The sequence below is a fragment of the Neovison vison genome, chromosome 4 (genome assembly GCF_020171115.1).
Source record: "Neovison vison isolate M4711 chromosome 4, ASM_NN_V1, whole genome shotgun sequence".
In the NCBI taxonomy this organism is placed as follows: Eukaryota; Metazoa; Chordata; class Mammalia; order Carnivora; family Mustelidae; genus Neogale; species Neogale vison.
In genome coordinates this window covers 45,175,581-45,192,804 of record NC_058094.1, presented here as the reverse complement: position 1 = coordinate 45,192,804, position 17,224 = coordinate 45,175,581, and the positions used below count along the sequence as shown (strand labels likewise).

General features: G+C 38.2%; 1 protein-coding gene across 1 annotated transcript in view; it reads left to right on the top strand.

The window, feature by feature from the left end:
* NECAB1 (N-terminal EF-hand calcium binding protein 1) overlaps positions 1-17,224 on the top strand; it is a 204,036-nt gene that overhangs the window by 129,169 nt on the left and 57,643 nt on the right. Inside the window, exon 6 of the mRNA XM_044245339.1 lies at positions 17,000-17,136. Within this exon, the coding sequence (XP_044101274.1) occupies positions 17,000-17,136 (137 nt within the window). The remainder of the gene's footprint in view (positions 1-16,999; positions 17,137-17,224) is intronic.

The window sequence follows — 17,224 nt, the reverse complement described above, 5'->3', positions numbered from 1 at the left end:
TCTTTCTTCTTCTTCTGCGATCCCTATTATATGAATGTCACTATGCTTGATGGAGTCGCTGATTTCCCTAAGTCTGTTCTCATTTTGCATAATTCTTTTTTCCTCTCACTTACTCAGCTTGATTACTTTTCATTACTCTGTTTTCTAGGTCATTAATTCATTCCTCTGCTTCCTCTAGCCTCCTATTTATTCCATCAAGTGTAGTTTTAATTTCAGTTAGTATGTTCTTCATCTCTGATTCATTCTTTTTTATCTCTATGTTGAGGGTCTCATTGTTGTCCTCCACTCTGAAGTCCAGTGAGTATCTTTATGACCATTACTTTGAATTCTCAATCAGGCATATTACTTATCTCCATTTTGTTTAGTCTCTTGCTGTGATTTTCTCTTTTCTTTGATTTGGAACATATGTCTCTATGTTTGCGTTTTGCCCAAATATCTATATCTGTTTCTGTTTGTTAGGAAAGTTAGCTGTGTCTTTTGCTCTTGAAAGTAGTGGGCAGGGCAGGCACTTTTAACAAGGTAGCACTAGTCTTTTTTTTTTTTTTTTTTAATTTATTTGAGAGAGAGAGAGCACAAGCAGGGGAAAGGGCAGAGGAAGAGGGAGAAGCAGACTCTCTGCTGATCAGGGAGACCAAAGTAGGGCTCTATCCCAGGACTCTGGGATCATGACCCGGGCTGAAGGTAGATACTTAACTGACTGAGCCACCCAGGTGCCCCAACACTGGTCCTCTTTACAGTGTAGGCCCGATCACTATGGAGACCCATACAGCCAAGGTGCTCTGTGATATGTGGGTTGGTATGTGTGGGTACTGCAGGTTGCATGTGCTGGTCCTTTACCACTGGGGACATGCAGCTACTGGGGAGACCTGACCAGCTGAGTCATACCAGGAAGTGCAGACAGGAAGTGTTTTAACAAGGTGTTGCATCCTCTGTGGGAGGTAAGGAGACGATGTTGGCAAGGTTTGTGCCTTTCTTCTAGGGGAGAGGATGTTGTGAAGACTGAGGCAGGCCTAGTTGGTGAAGGGTAGAGCATGGTGTAAATAAGTGAGGTAATGAATGCCAGGACCATGCCAGGGATCTGGAAAGGAAATGGTGCTTTCCTTCTTTTTAATTCCTAGAGAAGACCCTGAGCAAACTCTGAGATTAGTAACTAACCTCCCTCCTGTGTACCCCAGGCATTTTTTCAGACTGCTGCTTCTGTGCTGTATTTCAGTAGGGCTGCTTGTTGTGGTATCTCTTTAAGGATGGGGGCTCAGCTTCCTATGACCCTCTGTGTTCTCCAAGAACTGAGCCTACTGACATTTTAAACATTCCAGGCTATAAGTCCTGCTTGTTGTAAGAATTCAAAATTAGTCCCCACTGATTTTCCCAGCGAAATTCTGAAGGAATCCATCTTCTCTATGCTTTCTTATCCCTCTGCATACTCATTGTTCCCTCCCTCCTCCCTGGAGTGGCCAGACCCACAAGGTTTTTCTTCCCACTGTCTCTGCCCTCCCTACCCTCTTCAGAGTGCCCTCCTCTTCATTTAGGTGCAGAGTTTGTTCTGCCGGTCTTCAGGTTGTTTTTCGGATTATTTGTTCTGATGTGTTACTTTGCTGTGTCTGTGGGATGAGGTGAGTTTGGGGTCCTCCTACTCTGCCATCTTCCCCCAGAAGTCCTAGAATAGTCATTTTAACATGTTGTATTGCTTATCTGTATTTTTTTATGTATAGTGAACAAATTGTTACTTTAAAAGTAAGTTATTTTTTAATTTAAAATTTTGATATAGCTGTATCTACAGAAAACATGTCCTCATTTTTCAGCCACATTGATCTAGAAGTGTAGGTTTTTATGATAAAATTCAGAAGATATTTAAAGTAGAGTTGGTTTGGGGACGTCTAATTGGCTCAGTCAGTTAAGCATCTGACTTTGACTCAGGTCATGATTCCAGGGTCCTGACGCTGAATCCCACATTAGTCTCCCTGCTTAGTGAGTGGGAAGTCTCCTTCTCCCTCTCCCTCTGCCCTTCCCTCTGCTCATGCTTTCTCTCTCTCCCTCTCTCTGTCTCTGTCTCTTATATAGATAGATCTTTAAAAAATACATTCAGTTTTTGTTAATTTTTTCCCCATGGATCAATTATTACTCCCTCATGAACAAAACAGTCAAAACTTACCTATTAGGTCATGTTACTTTAAGACCTTAATCTCTTTTGGCAAGTTTTTGAAATTTATATAAAGTAATTCATAGAAAATAATAAGCTTTATCTGTTGTGGTAGTGTTGGGGTAATAGATTCCTTGAATAATCCTCCTACTTAAACATAACAAAAATGATGGACATAATATATATTTTTTAATTCCTTAATGTATGAATTACCTGGAAAGAAAGTAAAGAGTTCTAATAGGCAATATCTAAATGAAAGAGGGATCTCAAAGCAATAATCAGTACAGGGAAGCTGGCTTTAATCCAGTGACCTTAAATTTTAGTTTTTAAGACTCTGAGAACAGCATGGGTAAGGGGAAAAGCCTCGTTATGCTCCCAAGGAGGCTCTCTAAGGAGAGTCCTATCTCCATGGTAAGGATTCCAACAAGAGATCAATCAACTGTATAAACTTGGAACCCAAAGGATTTCACTCTTCATGACAAGGAAAATTACCCCTAATGATACTGAGCACCAAATAAACAAAGGGTATCTGAGAATTATAACTATAACTCAGCCCTTCCTTATGAATTTTCAAGCCAAATTTAAACTTTAGTGAGAATAGCTTCAAACCAAGTATTTAATTTAAAATTATTATAAGGTGCCCCCAGGAACGAGACCAAAGTAAAATCAAATCCTCTTTGAATCCTCTTAATCTTACCCAACAGGTTTCAAAGATTAACCTTGCAAATAATATGTGCTGATATTATTTAAAAATCTCAACACACAGTTCAAAATCTTATACACTGAAAATATCTTGTAGGGGATAAAAATGTTAACATATCATATAAATACATGTTGTGGTTAAAAATTGGAGAAATTGAGCAGGAGTATACAAAAAAAGACCAAGAAAATTTGAGAAAGAACAAAAAATAGGTATGAGTCAAAAATATATAATAACTGAAATTAAAATGTATCAGGATACCATTGAACAGATTAGATATAGCAGGAAAGAGAACAAGAAAACTTGAAGACAAAACTGAAGATGTCACACACAATGTGGCTCAGAAAAACAAAGATCTAGAAAATATAAAAGATTAAGAGACAAGGAACGGAGTGAGAAGCCGCAACATAAAGTCAGAGTTCTAGAAGATGAATAAGAGAGTTTAGCAGGAAAAAAAAAATTTTTTTTAAATCAGATTTATGAATCCATAGTTAGGAGATCTATAGAAACCTAACTTGTGATAGATCTGGCAAAAAATGTATGGAAGGAGAGTAAAGACTGAAAAGCATTTTATATTAGAAAATTTAACTTGGGCCTCAAGAAGGATTCCATGAACAAGACACAGAACACAGTAATGTATCTCTGACATGGTATAACTGAGCACTTTAACTTTATTAAAATCAGAAACATCTTTAATTCAAAAGATAGGGCTTAGAATTTGAAAAGAAAATGAAAAACAGGAAAATGCATTTGTCAAACTCAGCTGTCAAATACTGGTATTAAGAACATTTATTTTTTTTTTAAGATTTTATTTATTTATTTGACAGAGAGAAATCACAAGTAGATGGAGAGGCAGGCAGAGAGAGAGAGAGAGAGAAGCAGGCTCCCTGCTGAGCAGAGAGCCCGATGCGGGACTCGATCCCAGGACCCTGAGATCATGACCTGAGCTGAAGGCAGCGGCTTAACCCACTGGGCCACCCAGGCGCCCAGGTATTAAGAACATTTAAAAGAGTTTTATAAATCAAGAAGGAAAAACCAGAACACAGAATAGAAGAAAAGGGCAAAATTATAGGACCAGTAACTTCAAAAGGGAGAGAGGAAAGTCCAATATAGCCTGTGAAAAAATCACCGAAACCTCTTTATTTGCTGAAAGTTCTAAAGTGCAGTCTCAGATGATTTGTCCAAGCTAGTGGAAGACTTCAAAGGACCCGTGCAGAATATTGATCACTTGCACTTTGGAGTTTAAGGGACTTTGAAAAAGATTCACCACGTATTTGTGGTGAACTCGAAAGATGAGAGAGCCTGTAACTACCACTTCTCTGCCTGACAGCAGGTGGAAGAACACATTTGCCAGGGGTAACAGCCACATGTCCAGACGGAGCTGGAATAAGGGTTCATTCATGTTGTTTTAGCTTCAGGTTTCTCAAGAGGGAAGAGAAAAAAAACATTAGTACTCTATTATTTAAGAAGTTTTATTATATTGCATCTAAGTGCTAACTTCTTTTTTAATTATGTTACTTGCATCTGCTGTGTTTCCTGAATCAGATCCATAGCTTTGTTCAGTGCTATACAATTGTCAGCTGTGGCCTCTTTCTTCACCTCTGAGAACTCTCTAGAAGGTTAGGTCCTCTCATTTTCTCTCTCTCTCTTCTATCACATATTGTCCATCTTTGTGCTTCTTTTTGGATAATTACTTCAGATTTATATTCTAGTTCCCTAATTCTCTCCTTATCTGTATCTAATCTGATATTTAATCTGTCTTTTGAGCATTTCAGTCCTTTTTTTTTTTCAAGTTCATATTGCTTCTTCTGAAATCTGCCTGGCCTTCTGTTATAGTCTCTATTTCCTTTCTCATGTTTCAGTTACTTTTCTTTTTTTTATTTCTTTGAGCACTGAAGCATGTTTCTATGAAATCTTTTTTATGATTCTTTTATTCTTTGTGCAATATGGATACATGTTAGATGGAATTTTTTTAGCTGTGAACATTGGGTATTCTGAGAAATGTGGTTTGATGATATATTTCCTAAAGAACATATTTTTTGGTTTATGACAGGTGCCCCAGGATATTACTAATAGAGACCTATTTTAAGTTAGTCTCTCAGTTTAGGGATCCCTGCATCATGCAGCTAAAGGAATTGAATGTCCAGCTCTGATTGGACCAAGCTTTGGTTATAAGCGTTTAATAATTTTTTGTACCCAGAGCTAAGCCTGAGACAATTTGTCATCTTTCTTTGTTTATGGATAATGTTCCTTTGTACGTTCCATTCCATCTCTTCATTTTGGCTCATCTCATCTCCCCCCAAAATTATAATCTGAAACTTGAAGCTTCTGGCTCAAGAAAATGCTTAACAGGATAACAAGGATTTCGGTGCTAGATTCCAGCATTATAATCTGTGTGTCTGTTTCCTGTTCATTTTGGGCATTGCTGGGGTTTTGTGCTGTTTTCTTTCTTAGAAGCTCTGCTATGCATTTAAAATACTTGTCATACTTTAATATTTTTGTAAAAGAAGTGTTTTTTAGGAAGTTTAACAAATTCTGTTGCCAAAAGTGGAGGTTCCAGGAGATTTCTAATGTAAATATTACCTTTCAATTTACCAGTTTGAAAATAAGATATTCAGAACTGATTGTAAATAATCTGTGTAATCATCTAGAAGATGTTTTTACAAAGGAGAATATAGGTAGATTTTTATAATCCCCTCTTATGGGTGTTCCCTGTATAGTTTCCCATGTGCTGTATGTTGTTAATCACCTAGAAATTAGGGGGTCTTTACTAGTTGTAATCCACCCCGGATGTTTGTGTGTGTGTGACAGCAGGCTGCATTATTGTAGTTACTTTATACCATAGAAACACTTCCACCATGAATGCTTAACTTATTCTTCAGGATGCAAATGAAGATTTTGAGTAAGCCTATCTAGATATTTCAAAAGCAAGCCATAAGACCTTGGCGAAGACCCAATTTTAAGAAAGGCATGCTATCGCTATGATTTCAGCTCATACCCAGTTTCTTCTTACATTGACCTGTCATTTTCTTGAACACACAGAAATGTTCAGTATTGTCTCTCAATATAACATTCCAGACTTTAAAATGTGAAAGAGGTGCTTGGGGGGCTCAGTCAGGTAAGCAGCTGCCTTCAACTCAGTTCATGATCTCAGGGTCCTGGGATTGAACCCTAGCTTGAGGTCTCTGCTCAACAGGAGAGTCTGCTTCTCCCTCTGCCCTGAACCCCGTCCCCTGAGCATGTATGCACTCTCTCTCTCTCTCAAATAAATAAAATCTTTAAAAAAATTTTAAATGTGAAAGACAATAAAGTATGAAATTATAGTTATGTAGTTATGAAGAGATTGTCTATTTCTTGTTGTTAGTCATTGCCATATTGAAATGTAGCAAAACCCCTCATTTCATCAATTTCTAAGATGCATCCATTTTTACATTTTAATGTATGAAATTGGGATGCATCTTGTACTTAATGGTGTGTAAAACTGAATTGCAGATATTTTTATTTCCTAGTGGTATATAAAATATAAAAAAAATTTCATAATTAATGGTACTTCATATTTGATTAAATATAATATTTTTATTTATTTTTATTTTTTAAAAGATTTTGTTTATTTATTTATTTGACAGACAGAGATCACAAGTAGGCAGAGAGGCAGGCAGAGAGAGAGAGGCGGAAGCAGGCTCCCTGCTGAGCAGAGATCCCGATGCAGGGCTCGATCCCAGGCCCCTGGAATCATGACCTGAGCCAAAGGCAGAGGCTTTAACCCACTGAGCCACCCAGGCGCCCCAATATTTTTATTTTTTAAGACTGGCAAAAATCCTTGCCTATTTGTTATTCTGAAGAAGTTACTATTCCCAGGAATATTTTTTTTCTGAACAAAAACTTACTGGAATGTTTTGGTATTTTACTCATAAGTGAGCCATAAAGGCAAATTAAATCCCAAAATGTGTCCATGCTCATATATATCAAGTATCTACTATTTTCCCATACGTTATGCTGTTTGGAAGTGCTCCTAATATTTTAGTACTTGTTTATTCCAATGTCATAGGGTTTGTTTAGATCAAAGACAAGGATATGTCTTTGAAAGTTGAAAGATCATAAGTGATGTTTTGAAGATGTATTTGTCTCTGACAAATTCAGTAACTTAGACATACTAACTCAACATATTTTAAGATTGTGGTTAAAATAGAACTATCCATCTGACGCATACGCTTGTTAGGAGGAGTCAAATTACAAGTGTGTGTTACCCTTGAGGTAGTAGGTGCTTAAAATGTTGTTCAGAGAAAAGTGTGTGAGCAATAAGGTGGAAAGCCGCATATTTAGGGGAAGAAATTTTGATGATATTTTATTATCAACATCAACAAACATAAATTTAGCCCAAATTATGTGTAAATATAGCTCTGTGCTCTTCATGCTGAAAAAAAATTAACATTTGGTTCTATGTTACACTCCAGAAAAACACAGGCTAGCAGTTGAGAAGATAGTATATGAGAGGTGATAAAAATTACTAATTTGGAAGTGTTTACAGATTTTCTTGTCCCACTGCCTGCCAAAGACTCCTGTATTTTATAGCCTTATCTGTCTACTCCCACAGTGTCTCAAAAATATGAGGATAGTGTATCTCTACCAGGCTAGCTCCTACACGTATCTTAACTTCTGTAAAAATAAAATGAAAAGGAGGAAAGTCACACAAATCACGTGTAGAACTTAATGATTATAGGCAAAACACTTTTTAAACCACCACCCAGATCAAGAAACTAAACAAACCTACCAGCTTTCCCCACTCTTCCATGTGCCTTGTTCCAATTACCTTCTCTCCCCGCCTGGATATAATGACTAAACAGATTCCTCTAGTAATCATTTCCTTCCATCTTATTGTGGTTTCATCACACAAATGTTCATCTCTAAAAACTATAGTTTAGTCATGCCCGTTTTTATGTGTGTTAACACGTCTTTTAATTTACGGGTTACTCAGCAGTCGTTTAGAGAGGTGCTCATGGTCTAGATTTTGCTGATTACCTTCTCATGGTTCAATCTACGTTCTTCTTCTTCTTTTTTTTTTTTTTTAAGGTTTTATTTATTTATTTGGCGGGCAGAGAGAGAGAGGTGGAAGCAGGCTCCTTGCTGAGCAGAGAGCCCGATTCGGGGCTCAATCCCAGGACCCTGGGATCATGACCTGAGCCAAAGGCAGAGGCTTTAACCCACTGAGCCACCTATGTGCCCCCAATTCACATTCTTCTGACAGAAAAAATTTTCTTTAGGAAAGTCTCATGATAATCCAGTTTTTAAGTTTCTGTTTTGTTTTGTTTTTGCCCCATAAACCATTTGCTCTTTATGTCTAAGTATACAAGGAATTTTTTCTTTGTCTTTTAAAACCCCAAAATATTACAGAAATATGTCTTGATATTGGTTCTGAGTTGATTTTCTTAGGTATATGGTATGCTTTTTTCAATCTGAAAATTGTCAAAAGGCAGGAATTAAGCAAAAGCATTTATTTGGGAACATAGAATTGCCATTTGAGGTACACTGATTTGGGCAGCAATCCAAATAGTGTCTCACTGGGGAGCAAAAATCAGGGATTTTTAAAGACAAAAAGAGAATGCCCCTGTAAGTTGTTTACAAAGAATTTTGGTTGCTGATGGGGACGGAACACTAACCTTGCCTAAACATAATTAGTTGCTAAGGCTATCACTAAGCAAAAGTCTCTTACTGTGGCAAGTGACTGGTGTTCTTGCAGAATCCTTGATCTGTGGTTTGGCCCAATTTAAAAGTTCATGGTTCCATCAGTGAGGTCATGTGCAAGGTTTGATGACATCCTGGCTGCATTCTAAAATGATACAAGTGACTTCATTTTATTTCATTTTTCACACTTTGCATACCTATTTTCAATCTTTATATTTCAGAAAAGCGTTCTGGAATAATGGCTTCTAGTATTGGAATTGTTCGTTTGATGGTTTCTCTAACTCCTTAAAACTCTATTATAAATGTGTTGAGTATTCCTTGTCTACAATATTTGTTATGCCTTCTCCAGTCTTTTTACTTTTCTTTATTTCCTTTTGATTTTTAAGGACTGCCACTTTTTCATTTTCATTTGTTGAGGTATTACCTGTAATGTGTATGTGTTCTTGTGTTCCTTCTAATTTAGATTTCATTTCTGAAATAATTTCCTTCTCTAACTCTTGTCTGAATTTTGATACCTTGTTTCTGAGCTTATCTGTCATTCGTGTTGTTCTTTCCTATCTTCAGTTTCTTTTCTCAATGTCTTTTAGCTCATTTTAAAATACTTCATTATACTTTTGATCTGTTTTGTGATCTTTGTCTTTCTGGTGTGCTTTCATTGTCTGCAGGAATGGTGTTCTGCCCTTCAATATCCTTTCTCTTATGACAATATATAGAATTTAACCTTAATAGTTTTCTGTTGCCCGATTTAAAAAAAATACTAATTTCCTTGAGTTTTTCAAAGATGGCTGTATTCAGAGTATTTTTTCTAGCTTCAGAGAGCTCCCTTGTAGATGGTTGTCTTGTGGTATTAAAAAAATACAGTGACTTTCCCTCTGAGAGTTCCTGGCTCTATGCCCATCCCCTACTTTTAACTGAATTTTCTTTTCTTTATCTCTGTGACCATGTTCTGTACAGCTTTGATTTGACTCCCAGCAGTTTCCCTTCAGCTAGCCCTCCTAGCATGCAGTATTAGCTAGTTGAATTTAAGAGTTCACAGGGTCAGTGTCCCTGGTTTGTTGAGTTGGCTGAGCCGTAGACTCTTTTTTTTTTTTTTTTAAAGATTTTATTTATTTACTTGACAGATAGAGATCACAAGCAGGCAAAGAGGCAGGCAGAGAGAGAGAGAGAGGAGGAAACAGGCTCCCTGCTGAGCAGAGAGCCTGATGCGGGACTCGATCCCAGGACCCTGAGATCATGACCTGAGCCGAAGGCAGCGGCTTAACCCACTGAGCCACCCAGGCACCCCTGAGCCATAGACTCTTGATTTCACCTGAGGTCATAATCTCAGGGTCATAAAATCGAGCCCCACGTTGGGTTCAGGGCAGATTCTCTTTCTTTCTCTCCCGCTGCCCTCCCCCTGCTTGCTATAAATTAATTAATTAATTTTAAAAATCTTAAAAACAAATGGAGTTCACAGGGCCTCCATGATTTCCCGTCCCTATAGGCTTTACTAAGCTGTTTATATTCATCCAGTTTTGGATAAATATCTTTCCAGGTTTAGCTGATGTTCTCCAGTTAGCCAGTTGTGCTTTCTAGTGAATATTTATTGGCTGTTTGAGAATTCTCTTGTCTTCAGGTCTGTCATATATCCCATTACTTCCCTTTGTTTCTTCCCATACATTCAGTGATGCCATCCAGTGCAGATCTTGTGGCTGTCAGTGATTTAGTTCTTATCCACTTGTAATTTGAGTTTCATAATGTTACCTTGAAATCTAGTTTTGTTGCATTTATTGTCTGTGGGGGTCTTTTGCTGTTTTTATCTGTTTTGTCTGTCTGTCAGAGGATTCCAGGAGTTTCAAAAGCTTTGCCCCCCACATGGCCATCTTCCCCAAATCCTCCAGTTACTATCTTTTTTCTAGTTTCTACACTTCTGTGATGCAGAATAAGGGAATGGGTCTAGATGAATAAAACCAGAATTTACAGTGGCTTGAGGAGAAGGAAGAAATCTTAGCCAATATAAATATGAAGATCTGGGAGACAAAAGAGCAAAAGGAAATAAAAATGAAATTAAAGACCGAGAAGGAATTTTGAGAAGGTTCTGGAAAATGAAATACCATGGAAGAGGTTATGGCTTATAGGATGCAGAGGCAATAAAGGGGAAGGTAAGAAGTAGCTGAGATGTATAAATTGGGCCTCCTGTACTACCTTTGCTGAGAAACAAGAATAGAAACACTTTTTAATTAGTTTTGCAGTTGAACACATTTTTAACTGACCTTCTCAAGGACTGAATCCCATGGGTCACAGCTTCAGTATAGTAAGAAATATGTGTGTAAAAGTTATACCTTTCTGAAGAAGCAAGGTAGGAAATGTGCAATACAAAATATATAAAGGAGCACCTGGGTGGCACAGTTGGTTATGGTCCAACTTTGGTTTCAGCTCGGGTCTAATCCTCAAGGTGGTGAGACTGAGCCCCACCTGGAGCTTCCTGCTTAGCAAAGAGTCTTCTTGGGTTTCTCTCTTCCTCTCCCTCTGTCCACGCACACTCGCTTGCTCTCAAATACATAAATAAGTAAATAAATCTTTTTAAAAAATGAAATATATATAGAAGGAACTCCAAAATTTAATATTTGTGAAGAGCCTGCTACACACTGAACACCAGCATATATTTATACTAGCAAAATTCTAAAGTGAACTGTTACCACAACATTCAAGCCTTGTGAAATTTGAGCCAATTATCTGTTCGTTACATTTTGTAATATTCTTCCTCCAGTGGGCTGATAGCAATGATGAATATTTATTGGAAACTATAAGGTAGACATCATACCATGTGCTTTACAGGCTGTATTTCATTCAGTCCTCACAAGTTTATGAGATTCCCACTGTTCTTATGTATAGTTAGGGAAACAAGGACTTAGGTTCAAAAGTTCTCCAAGCTCACATTGCTATTGAGTGGCATAAACACTGATTAGAATATATGTGTAACTTGTGTCTCTGTCTTCAAGCGCAGATTCTTAATCACCACACTGTGTTACTAGATGTGATAAATGGAACCCAGATCTTTATTTGTTAGCTATTAACCCTCAAATTTGGGCTTGCTCTGTTTATATTTCCACATTCAAATCCAGGTTTTTTTGTTTGTTTGATTGGGTTTTTTTTTGCCAATTTTCCACTTGTTTGAAGATTAGTTCTGAACAGAATGGGAGTATTCTTTAGGCAAAGACATTCAAGGGGCCATATGTTCTTGTTAGAGTCTCCTTCTATGAAACAGAGCAGTAAGTGGAGCCAGAGCGGGGAAAAAAAACCTACATGAAATCAGTCTTTGATAAATGCAGAATGAGCTCCCTACAGTGGAGTTTGTCAATGTAAAGTTCTTAAAGGATAGAACCCCTCTCTAAAGATAGAACCTCTCTCTAAACCCCTCTCTAAAGTATTTTCTGATTTCAAACTACAGAATATCTCAACATAGGGCTTGGAAATTATTTCAATTTAAAATCTTTTTTTTTTTTTTAAGATTTTATTTATTTATTTGACAGAGAGAGATCACAAGTAGGCAGAGAGGCAGGCAGAGAGAGAGAGGAGGAAGCAGGCTCCCTGCTGAGCAGAGAGCCCGATGCGGGACTGGATCCCAGGACCCTGAGATCATGACCTGAGCCGAAGGCAGCGGCTTAACCCACTGAGCCACCCAGGCGCCCCCAATTTAAAATCTTAAAGTGAAATAAAAAGGGGCCACCTGGGTGGCTCAGTTGTTAAGCATCTGCTTTCAACTCAGGTCATGATCCCAGGGTCCTAGGATCAAGCCTCGCATTGGGCTTCCTACTCAGGGGAAGCCTTCTTCTCCCTTCCCCTGTTTGTGTTCCCTCTCTTGCTGTCTCTCTTGCTAATGAATAAATGAAATCTTTTTAAAAAATTATTTCAATTTATTGGTAATTATATAACATTTTATTCCAGAATTAGATCCTTGTTTCCTCTTCCACTGACCTGAAAATCTGTAATTCCTGTAATCCTTGGGAATCTGCAGCGTGAAAATATCTTAATTTCTTGAACTGCTATCTAAAATTTCTAACTACTTATCTGTAATTAACCTCAGTCCATTCTTAAGAGTGAATTAAGGACCAGTTCTTTCTTTTTTTTTTAAGGCTTTAATTTGTTATAGTATTCTCCCAACTTAAAAGAAAGGTCATTTAAAATAAAAGTCTAAGAAAGTTTACTAGAAATAGGACATAGATAAAGCAGTGAAAGGCAGTTTTTATTTTTAAAAAGTAACAGTTTGGGGAAGAGTAGGGGACAAAAAATAACCTTATCTTTGTAAAAGTGAATTTTCTTCTGTTCTAAAAGCCAGCACAGCTGTCTCACAGAGGAAAAGGGAAAGCTGCAGGGGCTTAGATGGAACGTCGGTCAGAAGCAATACCCCCTACTAAATTCGATTGCATCTGAGCTCATAAACAAGAAGACGCTGAGACTGGATGTCACAGACTTGATTAATTTTCAAGTAGGGCAAATACAAACAGGGAAGACTGATGCTCTGATTTTCCTAATTAACTCAGATGATTCATAGTGGTTTAATAGTCGGGATTGCCACTCTTCCATTACACAGATGGGCAGGAGCTTGCTTTTTGGGAAATGATCTGACAGTTAAGATGCACAGGCAGGGTCCTAAGAAACCTGACTTTCAAAGGGCTCTGCTTCTAATGCTGGTGTTTTTACTCGGATGAATCCTCACCCTGTTCCAGCTCCATACAAAAGGAATAAGCAGATCGAAATGTTCACGCTAGGTCTTTCCAAAGGCGCAAACAGAAATATTAATGCTAGTCAACAATTTTCACATAAAGATTAATTTAACTGACAATTATCAATGATAGGAATGAGCGTTATTGGGATCTGAGGAATATATTATTAGTCTTCATTTGCCCATACCCTTTTTAATGGACATTAAGGGATTAAACTGTTTCTGAAAAAAGTGGCAGAATCTGGATATCAGGTACTGTGTTGTTTTGTTTTGTTTTGTTTTTTACTGCTTTAGTAGACCAGTGGATGTTCTTTCTGCCAATCTCTCAAATTCTAGATTTTGCTTGCAGGAACATGTGTTTTAAGCCTTTGGGGAGTTCAGCATGCAAAGATCCCTTTTTGTACCTGCAGAACCAACACATTCGTTGAGAATAGAAAGGGCCATGCTTTGACATTTTCCAGCTTGTTATCTATTTAATTTTCCATCTGCTTCTTTTGCCACTGCCTTCCAAAGGAACATCTGCTGCACATCTGAGAGAAGGGAAGGAGGGAAGGAAGATTGGATTCATGCCACCTGGGTCTGCAGTCCTAAACCTTGGGATTCAGATTAAGGGAAGGGAAGAAGACTAACAAATGGTCCAGAAAATGAAATGAGGACAAACAGTCTGTTAAGAACAAAGCTTTATTTCCATTTATTGCAGAGCCCACATGACCAGGCAAGCTGGACAAACAGTGTCTGCCTTCAGCAAGGGCTCGGGCAGAGGGAAGCAGCTGGTGTCTGGCGGGGAGGCAAAAGCAGTTTCTGGAGCTCAGACGCGCCCTCTGGTGCCTGAATTTCCCCTCCTCACACCTGCAGCTGGCATACCCTTTAAGCATTTATGGGGCAGCTACTCTGTTTTCGGAGCTAGGCTTTGTTCTGGGCTTTCTGGAGGCAGAGATGATTACAAGATATATTTCCTATCTTAAAAGAGTTGGCCTAGGATGAGGGAGATGGGCAAGTAGACAGCAGATTACAATGTACAATAATAAATTATGCACGCTGGCTGGAAGCGCAGAGAAGGGAAAAGACGTATGTGCTTTATCCTATGAAGCAAAATGGTGGCTCAAGAAAAGCAGAGGCACTGCAGAGACAGTGCTGCGAGCAGAGTCTGGAAGGATGAACAGGAACATTAGGAAACAAGCTCTTTTTTTCTCCTTAGGATCAAGAAGTAACGTGTAACAGCCCATCTTCATATTGACTCCAAAAACTGAATGCCGCAAAACCTTAATCCCGCCTGCCACCCCTCTCAGTGTCCATCCAAGCATCAGTGATTCTATCCAGTGTACTAGCTGGTTGTGCCATCTTTTAACATTATCTGAAGAATCACTAACGAGCATGGCAGAGTCCTATCAGAGTAGAGAGAAGTTTTGGTAGAAGAACAATTTGCCGCCACGGAGTCGTCGACTGTTGGATTTTAACTGTCCTTAAATATCGAACTTTGGCATCACCGAAATCTTGATATATAAGACCACAATAGTCAAGCCAGTTACATTTTTAGACTTAGAAGTTTCTCTGCAATCAAGTATTGAGTGCACATCTGGTATGGGCACCATGAGACACACAGAAATATAAGGCATGACCTTTGAGTCTAGGAAGCTAAAATCTAATTGCGATGATAAGCAATTAGTTCTTTAGTTCTGACGTGACAAATACTTAACATTTAACTGAGAAAAAAGTGAGGCTACTGTGAGAATATTTGGTGAATGTATGCTTTCTTTACTTTTCAGACCCTCTACAAATAGGTGTAAAACTTTATCATTCTCTGTAGTCACAGGGTATACTGAGAAGCAAATGTAATTAGCATCATCTCTGACTACACTAATATGTTGTCTTGACATTTTAACACATTTTATATTTTTATTTTTTTTAATAAATTTTATTTTAAAAATATGCTTTCACAAATGCGAATGGCTGGGGAAAAAGTCAAGCACACCATTTTTTCTGTCACACATTTTCTTTTCAAAAGAAAGCTTTCCTCGGGTGTCTGGGTGGCTCAGTGGGTTAAAGCCTCTGCCTTTGGCTCAAGTCATGATCCCGGGGTCCTGGGATCCAGCCTCGCATCTGGCTCTCTTTTCGGCAGGGAGTCTGCTTCCCCCCCCTCTGCCTGCCTCTTTGCCTACTCATGATCTCTCTCTGTCAAATAAATAAAAAAAATCTAAAAAAAAAAAAAAAAAGAAAAGAAAAAAAAGCTTTCCTCAATTTAAAAACACACTGAAGAAAAATTTTTTGAAGTTTTTATTGCTATTAAGTAGCAAGCTATTTGATGAAATTAAATATTTGGTTATGTTTACCTTGAATTAACTCACAGAAATCCTTAGGTTATTTTAAGCATCTAACGTTCCAGCTTGTGGTTAGTTTCTTAGGTGGAGTTTCAAGGCATTAAAATTTTAAGTTTAAATCAGATCATTAGATGTAATAGATAAGAGAATTCCCTGTGTTCATCTACAAGAATGGACTTAAACTGATGATCGAAACATTTCATGATTTCAAAGTAGAAACAAAAGGAGGATTTCTATGGCATTAGGTGATTGGGGCACCAGAAGAAAAATCCCAAAGTGATTTCTGTCAATAGGCCACGATCCATTATGTCTTAATTTAGGGTTGGTAGAAACACAGTAAATTTTTGAGTTGGACTGTATGCCAGAGTTATCGTCTGATTTGTAAATGAGGAAATTAGGACCCAGAAAGATTAAATAATTACATCTTCGTTTTCTGGGTTTACAACCATGACCTGAGATTCCCCAGCACATCCTAACCTCCAGCATTATCTTGTCACTGTTATTCCTTTGGTTTTATATTTTCATCCATGAAAAAAAATCATTTAGGGACAGAGCTAGATCAATGTGTTTCTTAGCTGAACTCGTATTTATCATCCCCACCCAGTACTCTGGAAAATCAGGTTTGGCTGGCTGATCTCATGACCTGAATGAGTGCTCTGACACTTCTTCCATGCTAGCCTGCTTTTCTTTTTTTTCTTGCTTCTTTCTGAGACTGTAGAAGACAAGAACAGCGTAGCACCATGCACAACCCACCTGTCTCCTGAGACTAAACTCAGCAAGTATAGCTATGGTGTTTGCGATGATCACTGGTAGACTTGGGGCTGTTTGAAGCCCTGGTGCTTTTGTGGCTGAGTCTGATGCAAATGAGGCTCAGGTAAGTTCCTGAGCGAGGGACGGAAGCAGATTTAGTAAACTGTTTAAATATTCTGTGCTTAACGTTTTCTGAATTGGAGATAACTACATATAATTTTCTTTGGCTTCAGTATAATACAAAGCAGGCATAATAAATACATCAAGAAGGAACTAAGCCAATTCCTGAAACGTGACTACATTTAGTTGATAACAGAAGAAATAAACAATGGCATCGTCATTACTTAAATGAAGCACAGAACAGACTCTGAGTTAATCACTTATCAACCTTCTTCACCAGATAATATTCTTTTCCTTTTCTACCAATGTCTGTTCCATAATTCCAGTGGTTTTTTTTTTTTTTTTCCCCTAACATTGAGGCAGGTGCACTGGGAGATGAGCTAGATACTCCTGTTACCTCTGCCGCTCTGATATGCAACTTCTGGTGGGCGGGTAGAGCACTGCCCCCACCTTCACGGTCAACATGTCTTCTCTCCCTGGTTTCTCCTCGAAGATTAATCTGAAATTGAGTGGTACGTGGGGGAAAACCATTCCTGGATATTCTTCCTTACCATACTTCTAATTGCCTTTGCTCTCATCCTTAGGACTACCAAGAGGCCTCTAATTTGGAACAATTTGTAACTCGATTTTTATTGAAGGAGACCTTGAATCAGCTGCAGTCTCTCCAGAATTCTCTGGAATGTGCCATGGAAACTACTGAGGAACAAACCCGTCAAGAAAGGCAAGTTAAATATTTTCATATATCTCTTTAGTGATGATGAAAGAACAGTTGAGGGGCATCACGATTAAGCTAGTGAAAACTAAAAATG